This window comes from Dipodomys spectabilis, unplaced genomic scaffold (assembly GCF_019054845.1).
Source record: "Dipodomys spectabilis isolate Male_0828 unplaced genomic scaffold, ASM1905484v1 ptg000363l, whole genome shotgun sequence".
In the NCBI taxonomy this organism is placed as follows: domain Eukaryota; kingdom Metazoa; phylum Chordata; class Mammalia; order Rodentia; family Heteromyidae; genus Dipodomys; species Dipodomys spectabilis.
In genome coordinates, this window is record NW_024871040.1 from 2,501,701 (window position 1) to 2,514,447 (window position 12,747).

Here is a 12,747-nt window from a genome sequence, read left to right on the forward strand (position 1 = left end):
CTCTCATATGTGGAAGCTGGTTCTAAAATACATGATAAATTATTCAGAACTCTAGGCATTCACACACAGTGAGACCAAAGGAGGAGCACAGACCTCTGTGCCTCATATCATATAGAATAATATTTATCAAAATGAACCCAGGAAATGGAAACAAGAGGTTTTTTTTCTTTTTGGTCATATTTGTTCATTTTTCTTTGTTTAGAGGGATTATAGGGAACACAAAAATGGAGGTACATAGGGTGACAAATATAGCAGTGGTACTCAGTAGAAACTGTTGAAAATGAACTATACAACTTGGGAATGGAGAAGTGGAGAGAACAAAGGAAGGAGTGACATTGTCCAAAAAGAAATGTACTCATTACCTGGCATATGAAACGGGTTTTATAATAACCATTAAAGCTGGGAGCTAGTGGCTCACACCTGTAATCCTAGCTACTCAGGAGGCTGAGATCTGAGGATCTTGGTTCAAAGCCAGCCCGGGCAGGATAGCCTGTAAGACTCTCCAATTCACCAGCAGAAAACCGGAAGTGGCTCTGTGGCTCAAGTGGTAGAGTACTAGCCTTCAGCTGAAGAGCGGAGGGACCAGCGCCCAGGCCCAGAGTTCAAGCCCCACGACTGACAAAAAATAATAATAACAACAGTTTAAAAAACTTGTTGACAGACACCAGTGGTACATGCCTGTAATCCTAGCTACTCAGAGGCTAAGATCTGGGGATCATTGTTCAAAGCCAGCCTAAACAGGAAAGTCTGGGAGACTCTTTTTTTTTTTTTTTTTGGGTCCAGTCGTGGGGCCTGAACTCTGGGCTTGAGAGCTGTCCCTCAGCTCTTCAGCTCAAGGCTAGCGCTCTACCACTTGAGCCACAGCACCACTTCCGGCTTTTTTCTTTTTGCTTATGTGGTGCTGAGGAATCGAACCCAGGGCCTCAGGCATGCAAGGCAAGCGCTCTACCACTGAGCCAACTTCCCAGCCCAGGGAGACTCTTATTTCTACTAAACTACCAAAAAGCTAGAGTGGTGCTTAAGTGGTAGAGAACTAGCCTTGAGCAAAAAGAAGCTCAGGAACAGCACCCAGGCCCTGAGTTCAAGCCCCAGGTCTGGCACCAAAAAACAAACAAAAAAAAACAAACAAAGTAAAGCAGCTGTCATATTTTAGTGAAATAGACTTAAGAGTACTCAGTATTATATACCCTGCCTGGTCTTCCACCAAAAGATCAGCGCCATTAAGCGATCATATTCTTGCCATTACTTAGAAAAATTGTAGAAAGCAAAATTATTTGTTTTATTGAGATAGAGTGTCACTGGAGCTCACTGGAGCTCAGGCTGGCCTCAAACTTGTGATCCTCTTGCTTTAGCCTCCCAGATGTTGAGGTTACAGGCATACCCTATTATATCCAACTGGAAAAAGCAAAGCTTTTTTTTTTGGTCAGTCATGGGGCTTGAACTCTGGGCCTGGGCACACTGTCCCTCAGCTCTTGAGCTGAAGGCTAGCATTCTACCCCTTGAGCCACAGTGCCACCTCCGGTTTTCTAGTGGTTAATTGGAGATAAGAGTCTCACGCACTTTCTTACCTGGGCTGGCTTTGAACCTCGATCCTCAGAGCTCAGCCTCCTGAGTAGCTAAGATTACAGGCATGAGCCACCAGCACCTGTCTAAAAGCAAAACTTTTTATTGAAACAGCTCACAAATGTGTAAAACCATTACCCAAATGTTCATTGGGGTGAATCTCACAGCTTTGTAGGCAAGACTACTACAGTGGCCCTATGTGGTTTCTTCCTCTGTGTGTCCTAAGCACCTACATTCTGCCCAACTATTAACATGGCAGGAGTCATAGCTTTAAGACAATAAGTACATTTTTTTTTTTTGTCATGGGTTCAAGCTCAGGGCCTAGGCACTCTTCTTGTGTTTTTTTGGCTTAACGCTAGCACTCTGTCACTGAGCCACTACTTTTGGTTTTCTAGTGGTTAGTTGGAGATAAGAGTCTCATGGTGGGGCTGGGAAGGTGGCTCAGTAGTAGAGTGCTTGCCTTGCATGCATGAGGCCCTGGGTTCGATTCCTCAGCACCTCATAAGCAGAAAAATCCAGAAGTGGTGCTATGGCTCAAGTGGTAGAGCACTAGCCTTGAGCTGAAGAGCTGAGGGACAGTGCCCAGGCCCAGAGTTTAGGCCCCATGACCAGCAAAAAAAAAAAAAAAAGAGTTTCATGGACTTTATAGATGTGAGCCACCAGCACCCAGTGAGAACACATTCTTGAGGAAATTGTAGAAGGGAGTCCCCCTTCTTGGGGCCCCAAAAAGAGGAGGTTAGAAGAAAAATGAATAGAGTAGCTGACCTTTTTTGTGTGTGTATATGTGACAATACTGGGGCTTGAACTCAAGGCCTGGGTGCTGGGTGTGCTTTAAATGGTAGAAAACCTGCCTAGTAAGCACAAGGCAGTGAGTTCAAACCCCAGCTGTGCTTCTAAACAGTTATGTTCCTCAGCCTACAGTTCCCTGAAGGGCTGCTTAGATCCCTGTTTTGTCCAGGAGTTTAATACAGGAGTTGGTCAGGAGTTTAGCATTTGCTAATCAACACAAGCATCACTTGAAATGATTGACAACACTGATGTTTTTGCTTTGCAAATGTTTTGTTTTTATCCAGATTGAAAGAAGCTATAAGTATAAGTAAAGAACAAGAGGCAAAATACCAGGCCAGCCACCCAAACCTCAGAAAGCTGGATGATGTAGGTGAGTAGAGATCTGTGTACATGTGCACATTTGGATCCTGAAACAAGAAGTTTCTAGCTTTGTCCCGGATTGATGTGGAGACAAAATACTCTCAGCAGTGGTAGGCAGGGGCTTAGATGACAGGCCTTACAGACTGGTTGTGCTCTTGGGGAACCAAAGATACGTGTTAAACTGGGTGCCAGGGGCTCACGTAGATAATCCTACCTATACAGGAGGTTGAGTTCTGAGAATCACAGTATGAAGTCAGCCTGGACAGACAAATTTAGTTAAAGCAACTTTAAAAAGGCCTAAGTGGTAGCACACAAACCTTGAGGAAAGAAGCTAAGGGACAATGCCCAGGCCCTAATGTCAAGCCCCAGTACCAGCGCAAAATAATTGACAGGAAGGAAGGGAGGGAGTTACACTGGGATTCTTTGTTCCCTCTCTTCTTCCCTCTATCTTGGAGGGTGAATTAAGAAAGTGGGAGCCTTGATATGCAGAAGGCTGAGATTTGAGGATTAAGATTTGGAGCCAGTCCAAGTAGACAAATCTAAGAGACTCTTAGCTCCAGTTAACCACCCAAAAAGAAGTGGAGGCACCACTCAAGTGGTAGAATGCCAGCCCTGAGCTCAAGAGTGCAAGACCCTGAGTTCAAGCCCAAGAACCAGCATTTAAAAAAAAAAAAAAAAGAGCACAGGGAAACATGCTGGATTGTAACCAGCCCTGGCAGGAAAATCCATGAGACTCTTATTTCCAATTAACTACCAAAAAGGCTGAAGTGGAGCTGTGGCTCCAGTGAGACAGCACTCATAGGCTGAGTTCAAGCCACAGGACCGCACAAAAAAAAAAAAAAAAAAAGTTTAATAAAATTAATAGAACAAAAAGGAGAGAGCTGATGGAGAAAGCACCTAGGCTCAGGACATACTAAATGGATACAGTTCATTCTGAAAAAATGTAAACCCTGGGAGAAAGCTAGAGAAAACTAAAATACAAAGGGCCCAAGAAACCATCCTCAATATCTCGCTGAAGGAGAGAAAGAGCTTGCACACACATACACACCCCCACCAAAAAAGAAAAGAAAAAAAAAAACATAACTTTAAGGTTGGAGTTTTCATTTATCCCTGAGCTCTTTTTTTTTTTTTTAATTAGTTGTTGGGCTTGAACTCTGAGCCTGGGCACTGCCCCTAAACTTTTTCACTCAAGGAGAGTGCTTCATTTCTTTGAGCCACAGCACCACTTCCAGTTTTCTGGTGGTTGATTAGAGATAAGAGTCCCACGGACTTTCCTGCTCTGGCTGGCTTCAAACTGTGATCCTCGGGGCTGGGAAGGTGGCTCAGTGGTAGAGTGCTTGCCTTGCATGCATGAGGCCCTGGGTTCGATTCCTCAGAACCACATAAGCAAAAAGACAAAAGCCAGAAGTGGCGCTGTGGCTCAAGTGGTAGAGCGCTAGCCTTGAATTGAAGAGCTGAGGGACAGTGCCCAGGCCCAGAATTCAGGCCCCATGACCGGACCCAATAAATAAATAAATAAATAAAAAAACTGTGATCCTCAGATCTCAGCCTCCTGAGTAACTAGGATTACAGGCGTGAGCCATTGGCACACAGCATCCCTAAGCTTTTCATTCAAAGCTAGTGCTCTTCCACTTAAGTCATAGCTCCAATCCTCACATCTCAGCCTCCTAAGTAGCTAGGATTTCAGATGTGAGCCACTAGTGCCCAATTTAACACCATTTAAACATCTTTGATTTTAAAAATGTGTCTCTGCAGAACTAGAGGGAATCAGGGAAAAACATACAACAGCAGGACCCATCAGCTGCACTGGACATTGACCAAAATGAACTAAGCAATTCAATGGCAGCGATGGGAAGGAGGGAACAAGTGGGAAAGAAGGAACAGCTGATGCTATGCAAAACAAAAGAAATGTACATATCACCCAATGTGGAAGAAATAAACTATATTGCAAAGCTCATAGAACTCATAAATGTTATAAACCATTATAGACAATTTGTCCTATGAAAGTTAGAATGTGTTTGTGACTTTAACTAAGCTTCACTATCCCACAAGACTATAAAATTTGGGAAATTACGTAACCACTTAGCGTGAGCTGGTGACTCACACTGTAGCCTAGCTACTCAGGAGGCTAAGTTCTGAGGATTGCAGTTCAAAGCTAGCCCGAGCAGGAAAGTCCTGCTCTTATCTCCAATAAACCACCAGAAAACCAGAAGTGGCTCTGTGGCTTAAGTGGTAGAGCACTCACCTTGAGCTGAAGAGCTGAGAGACAGTGCTCAGGCCCAGAATTCAAGCCCCATGATGGGGTGGGGGGGAAATATATATATATATATATATATATATATATGCATGCCAGGTGTAGTAGCATGCACTTTTAGTCCCAGCTACTTAGGAAGTTGAAGCAAGACAACTGCTTAAGTGACATAGAAAGACTCTGTCTCAAGAAGAAAGGGAAGAGCCAGGTGCCAGTGGTTCATGCATGTAATCCTAGCTACCCAGGAGGCTGAGATCTGAGGATCTCGGTTCAAAGCCAGGCCAGGCAGGAACATCCATGAGACTCCTATTTCCAATTAGCCACCAGAAAACCAGAAGTGGTAGAGCACTAGCCTTGAGCTAAAGAGCTCAGGGACAGTACCCAGGCCCAGAGTTCAAGCAACCACCACTGAAAAAAAAGAAGAAGAGGAGGAGGAGGAGGGAGAAAAAGGAAGGAGGGAGGGAGAGAGAAAGGGAAGAAGGAGCAAGATTGAAGGGATAGCTCCATAGTAGAGTGTATGGCTAGTATGCACAAGGCCCTAAATTTAATCCCAGCACCAAAATTTAAAAAGTAAAAATAAGGGGCTGGGAAGGTGGCTCAGTGGTAGAGCACTTGCCTTGCATGTCTGAGGCCCTGGGTTCGATTCCTCAGCACCACATAAGCAAAAAGAAAAAAGCCGGAAGTGGGGCTGTGGCTCAAGTGGTAGAGCGCTAGCCTTGAGCTGAAGAGCTGAGGGACAGCGCCCAGGCCCAGAGTTCAGGCCCCACGACCGGACCCAAAAAAAAAAAAAGTAAAAATAAGACAGTCTATTTCCTATGTCTTATCCATGGGTCTGTGTAGTTTTGCATTGATGCAGTTTCTCTACTGTATCATTATTTGTATGGGGCTATTTCTAGGATTTGTATGCCACATCTATCCAGGTGATAGATAGGCTAAGGTTCTTAGGTCTGCCAAGGGTTGAGGGAAAGACTGGAGTCTTTCTATGCTGCTCTCCTGGGAACATTTTCCTCCAACCCTTCAACCCACCCAGGATTCTTCCTCCCTGGTATGTTGCATATATTCCCACCCCTGATTCTTCCTACCCCCAGAGCCAGCCACTTCATCTCTTCCACACATTTTCCAGATTAAGATCAGCGTTGTGGCTGAGCACCTTTAGCTCATGCTAGTAATCCTAGCGACTCAGGAGGCTGAGATCAGAGGATTGATGTTCAAAGCCAGCCTGAGCAGAAAGGTCTATGAAACTCTTTTTTTTTTTTTTTTTTTTTTTGGGGGGGGGGTCCGGTCATGGGGTCTGAACTCTGGGCCTGGACGCTGTCCCTCAGCTCTTCAGCTCAAGGCTAGCGCTCTACAACTTGAGCCACAGCACCACTTCCGGCTTTTTTTTCTTTTTGCTTATGTGGTGCTGAGGAATCAAACCCAGGGCCTCAGGCATGCAAGGCAAGTGCTCTACCACTGAGCCACCTTCCCAGCCCAAAACTCTTTTTTTTTTAAAGCTTCTTTGATGCTGTACAGTGGGATTACAGTTACATGAGTAAGGCAATGAGTACATTTCTTGTCAAGCATGTGAAACTCTTATCTCCAGTTAACCACCAAAAATCTAGGAGCTGTGGATCAAGTGATAGAGCTCTAGTCTTGAGCAAAAAAACTCAGGAGCAGCACCTAGGCCTTGAGTTCAAGCCCCAGTACTCACACACACACACACACACACACACACACACACACACACACACTAAAAACAAATATCAATGTGATGAGGCTGGAGGTGTAGCTAATGTGGAATGCTTGCTAGTATACACAACACTTTTTTTTTTTTTTGTCGGTCATGGGGCTTGAACTCTAGGCCTGGGTGTCTTCAGCTCAAGGCTAGTGCTCTACCACTTGAGCCACAGTACCACTTCTGGTTTTCTGGTGGTTTATTGAAGATAAGAGTCATATGGGGCTTTAAACCATGATCCTCAGATCTCAGCCTCCTGAGAGCCACCAGTGCCCCACACAATACTCTTAAATTCTAGCCTCAGGACCCCTACACACACACACACACACACACACACACACACACACACACACACACACACACACACACACACACACACACACACACAATCAGTTTCCTGAAGCAACATTTCAAGGGATATCAGTTAATCATTCTTTTGGTGTTTGTTTTTAAACTCAGATGCTGTCCTTGAAGGGCCTGGTTCTGTGAGTAATGAGACTTACCCAAAGAATACACACCTTCGAGCCTATCACCAGAAGATTGACAACAACCTAGGTAAGACTGAGAGCTGTAGATCCTCTATACTCTACTTCTTCCTCCAGACAGTGTGTGCCAAGCACAGTTCACGCACCCTAAGCCACCCAAACCCCGCCCAGCATCATGACTGTCTCACTGCCTCGCTATCTCAGGAATCCATCCATTTTTCTCCTTGTTGTATTCAGTGCAACTGAGCCATCTCCACTGCTGGCTTGGATCCTGACAGCAGCATAGACCTTCAAGTCTCTGTGTGCCCTAAATGCCGCTTGGATACAACCCCTTGTTTCATCCTTTCTACTAGGCCACATGGAGCCCTATTTTTCCCTTCTGTGACATCATGCTCCTGAGGATTGGTGAGAAGGTTCTACAAGCTGACTCTAACGAGCATGAAGGAAAGCACTAGGCCTGGTTAAAAGTTAGAACTTACCTTGGCAAATTGGCCACAGAGCCCTGGGAGTGATCTTTCAAAACATGTCAGGTGGAAGCCAGGCGCTGGTGGCTTACACCTGTAATCCTAGCTACTCAGGAGGCTGAGATCTGAGGATTGTGGTTCAAAGCCAGCCTGTGCATGAAAATCCATGCTACTCTTATCTCCAGTAAACCACCAGGAAAACCAAAAGTGGTTCTGTGGCTTAAGTGGTAGAGCACTAGCCTTGAGCTGAAGAACTGAGGGATAGTGCCCAGGCCCAGAGTTCAAGCTCCACAACTGACACACACACACACAAAAAAAAGGTTAGGTGGAAATTCTTCCAAAACTCTTTCCCCAAAACTGACTTAAAACACAGTCCAAAGCCAGGGGTTGGTAGCTCATACCTGTAATTCTAGCTACTCAGGAAGCTAAGATCTGAAGATTACAGTTTAAAACCATTCTGGGCAAGAAACTCCATATGACTCTGATCTCCAAACTTCCACCAAAAAGCCAAAAGTGAAGCTATAGCTTAAGTGGCAGAGCACTAGCCTTGAGCAAATAAAGCCCAGGCCCTGAGTTCAAGCCCAGGTCCAGCATTTAAAAAAAAAAAAAAAGAACTATATTTCTGCTACCCACTGTTACTTTTGGGGGGATTGTTAGCCTTTTGTTTTGTTTTATTGAGATATGGAGTCTTACAGTGTTACCCAAGTAGGGCTCAAACTCCTAGGCTCAAGCCGTCCTTCCCACTTGGCCTGCAGAGTAGGCAGGGCACATGCCCAACATCTTAGCATTTTAGACCTTGGTCCATGCCTTCCAGACAGATTGCTTCCAGGACACCAACAGAAGGGGAAGAACCTATCTCTGTGCTCTTTACACCTCAGGCTTTTCTCTAAACCCCACCTACCCTTGACCCTCAGAGCCCAAGGAAGCCTCATAGAGCCATTTCTCACTTTTGTCCCCCCAACTTTGTCATCCAGAGCCAGAGACCTCTGCAAGGCAGAAGGTATGTCTGTGATTTGGCCACTCCAAACAAACTCAAAGGACCAGCATCATACCTGTAAACCTAACTCTGAGGATTATGGTTTGAAGCTAGCCAGGCAAGAAAAATCCATGAGACAGATGCTTATCTCCAATTAACCACCAAAAAAACAGAAGTGGAGCTGTGGCTTAGGTGGTACAGTGCCAGCTCTGAGCAGACAATCTAAAGCATAGCACCTAGGCCCTGAGTTCAAACCTCAGTACCAGCAACACAAAAAATGAAACAACCACTACAACACCCCCCCCCCCCAAAAAAAGGAAACCCAAAGTCCCTGTCTTCAATCAAAAGAAAATTATGGCTGGGAATCTTGATATCTTTGGAGCCTGCTGGCAGGGACTAGAGAAGATGGAGAAAAGAAGGATTCTGAGTTCAAGGATCATGTGAGCAGAATTAGTGTTAAGATGCTCCACCCTGGAGGCAGAGGATATGCAAGTGGGCACTGAGGGCTACATAGGACATAGTATAGAGCAAGAGAAGAGTGAGGTAGAGGTGAGCAGCTGGCTCAATCATAGCCAACTGGCCCTACGGATATAGGTCACATAGGCGTGGTTAGCACTTTCCCCTCCTCTCAAGGATTCCCACTGTCTGCCAGGTGGCCTGGAGGCTGTACTTTACCATGCCTTTGATCTCAGCCTAAATGTTTGCGTATCTTTGCTGTCCTAGAGCCCCAGAATCTCCCCAAAACCTGGGGTAACTGTTTAGGTTTTACTCTTCAGAGACCATAAGGTCATGAATTTCAGTAACTTCAAGAAGCTGGGAACAATTGCTCAAGTCTGTAGTCTTAGCTGCTTGAGTGGTGGAGATTGAGGGAATATAGTTTAAGTAAAGCCCTGGCCAAAAATAAGAAACATGAAACTCAATCTCAATTAACCAGTGGCTAGGCACTGTCATCCTACCTACATGGGAAACACAGATAGGAGGATTATAATCAAGCCAACCCAGGCATAAAGTAAGACTCTCAACTCTTTTTGAGTTGGTTAACAACTCAAAAAGGTACAGGGTATGGGCATTAGTAGTTCACACCTATAATCCTAGCTACTTAGGAGGCTGAGATGTGAGGCTCCTGATTCAAAGCCAGTACAGGCAGGAAAGTCCATAGACTTTTATCTCTAATTAACTACCAAAAAACTGGAAGTAGAACTATAGCTCAAAGGGTAGAGCACTAGCCTTGAACACAAAACCTCAGGCCCTGCATTCAGACTCCAATATGGAGGGGGAGGGGGGGAAGGTACTAGGAGAATTGCTCAAGTACTAGAGTATGTACCTAGCCAGCACAAGGTCTTGAGCTCAAATCCCAATACCACCAAAAAAAAAAAAAAAAAAACCTCAAAGAGCATAGCATACTGGGAGTAGTAGCACCTCCCCCCACTAAGAGACTGAGTCAGGAGACTCAAAAGTTTGAGACAAGTCCAGAGAATAACAGATAAAACCAAGTAAATTAGTAAGACTGTAATCAAAATAAAAATTAAAAATAAATCACCGGATGCCAGTGGTTCATACCAGTATTTGTAGCTACTCAGAGGGCTGAGATCTGAGGATCACTGTTAAAGCTGGTCTGGGCAAGAAAATCCTTGATACCCTAATCTCCAATTAACCAGCAAAAGCACAGAAATGGAGCCGTGGCACAAATAACAGAGTGCTAGCTTTGAGTGAAAAAGCTAAGAGATAGTGCTCAGGCCCTGAGTTCAAGCCCCAGTACTGGCACCAAAAAAAGCACATACTTATTAATAATAATAATTAATGAAAATAAAATTTAAAAGGACTGAGGACATAGTAGTAGAGTACTTGCCTAGCATGTGTATTTAATTGCCACAAGGGGAAAAAACCAGCATAGAGCCAAAGGCTATTTAAAACAAGTCAGGTACTGGTGGCTCACACCTGTAATCCTAGCTGCTCAGGATGCTGAGATCTAAGGATCACAGTTCAAAGCCAGTCCAGGCATGAAAATCCATGAGATTCTTATCTCCAATTAACTAACCGAAAACTGAAAGTGGAGCTGTGGCTCAAAGTGGTAGAGCACTAGCCTTGAGCAAAAAAGCTGAGAGATAGCTCCCTGACCCTGAGTTCAAGCCCTACCACCAACAAAAACAAACACACACCGATTTTTGTTTAAATTGTAATGCTAGGTTAAATGCTTGTATGTGCTGACCCTTTTCACTTAGTGTATAATCATAAATTTCACAAGATAGAAGGTTTACAAATACAAGTTTTTGTCTCTCTTCTGGTTCTGTACTGATTAGCTCTTCTCAGTATGAGGGGAGAGTGTAGCCCTGGATTGTCCCCAACCCAGAATGCTTGCACATGGCCCATATACCATGCATATACACGTGTGCGCGTGCGTGCACACACACACAGAGTCACAAACATTGAAAAAAGGCCTAACTACTCAACCTGTCAGAACTAGTCAAGCCAAAACTCTTCTCTGCAGTTGGTGTCTTCACCAAGAGATAGAGTCCCTCAGCATGTCTGTCCCCCATCGTTGCCCTCATTTCTCTTCGAAGCATCTGTTCCCAGGACACCTTTCCCAGACTCCCAAAACTGGTCACACAGCCTTGTAGACATTATTCTTTAAAATGAACATTAGAATACCAGGTATAGTAGCTCATACCTGTAATCCTGGCTACTCTGGAGGCTGAGATCTGATTCAAAGCCAGACACAAAAGTCTGTGAGACTCTTATCTCCAGTTATGGAAGTGGACCTATGACTCGATTGGTAGAATGCCAGACTTGACCAAAAAAGCAAACCAAGAGGTCCTGAGTTCAAGCCATAGTACCAGCACACACACACAAAGAAATAAGAAAAAAAAAAAAAAGGATGTTAGAGCTAGGTGTGGTGGTACACACCTATAATTCCAAGCTACTGAGAAGGTGGAAGAAGGAGAATCACAAAGAGCACTGTTCAAGGCCAGCAGGGAAAAAACAAGAGCTGATATATAGACCTAGTAGTATAGTTCTTATCTAGCATGCTGGAGACCCTGAATTTAATCCTCAATACCAAAAGAAAAAAAAAATGGTGAGTTGGTATGGCTCAATAGTAGAGTGCCTGTCTCTCCTATGCCTTTGGTTTGATCAAGTTGAACTTGGGATGGAAGGGGAAGACACTAGAAAAACAAACACTATTAATAGTTGGTTATCCTGGGGAGGGATGGAAAATGGCTTCTACATTAGGCTTATATTATTTTTTAGTGAATAACAGATTTTCTTTTCACTTCTCCATATTTTGGAAAACGTAACTAAAAGCCCTAGAACTTACCCTGTCTTAAAACACAGAGGACTACATAATCCATATGTCGCTAACCTGGAAAGGTTAATGAATTTGTAGGTGCCATGATTACTTTTACTCAGTCCTGCCTGTCATTTCCTTCTCTCACAGATGAGCTATCCGTGGGACTAGGCCGTCTGAAGGACATAGCCCTGGGGATGCAGACAGAAATTGAGGAGCAGGATGACATTCTGGACCGACTGACAAACAAAGTGGAAAAGTTAGATATCAATATAAAAGGCACAGAAAGAAAAGTTCGACAACTCTAGAAGACAGAGGTGAAAAGATTTCCATGGTGATGAAAAGATTTCAAAAGATGTCTCTTTAAATTCCCAAGAAATTTTACTTATTATTTAGTATGTGATTAACATATGTTTGCACATGTTCTAATAGAGTGAATTTTAAGAGATTTTTGTTGTTGTTGTAATGAAGAAATGTGTGTTCCACTTTTTCTTAAGGCCAACACCTTCCAAAATTCTTTCAGCTGAATTTCCTGAAAGATTTTAGTCTGAACTCCACATACTATGGGGCTGAAAGGAGTAAAGAAGTTAAATTTCTCACTTTCATGAGTGGATGGAAAGATGTGGATAGAATTTCAGTCTTACCAGCCACCTCTATTTCCTCATTTACTGAATTTCTCACAGTAAGGAACCTTGGGTTTACAGCAGGAGGGTCCTTTTCACAGATTTGTGTAGCAATTACTGCATCTGCACTCAGATACACATACACACACATACTGAGCATTCAATTCTTCTCTTCCCCTTGAAAAAGGATCAATGTAAGATGCAGACTAATTTGCTCTTTGTTTTGTTGTGAGTCATGG

The 12,747-nt window shown here is 44.0% G+C and overlaps 1 protein-coding gene across 1 annotated transcript in view; it reads left to right on the forward strand.

Moving 5' to 3' along the window:
• Snap29 (synaptosome associated protein 29) overlaps window positions 1-12,333 on the forward strand; it is a 31,700-nt gene extending 19,367 nt beyond the window's left edge. The window contains exons 3-5 of the mRNA XM_042666233.1: window positions 2,637-2,722; window positions 7,137-7,232; window positions 12,036-12,333. Of these exons, the coding sequence (XP_042522167.1) occupies window positions 2,637-2,722; window positions 7,137-7,232; window positions 12,036-12,193 (340 nt within the window). The 3' untranslated portion in view covers window positions 12,194-12,333. The remainder of the gene's footprint in view (window positions 1-2,636; window positions 2,723-7,136; window positions 7,233-12,035) is intronic.
• Window positions 12,334-12,747: the final 414 nt, after the last annotated feature.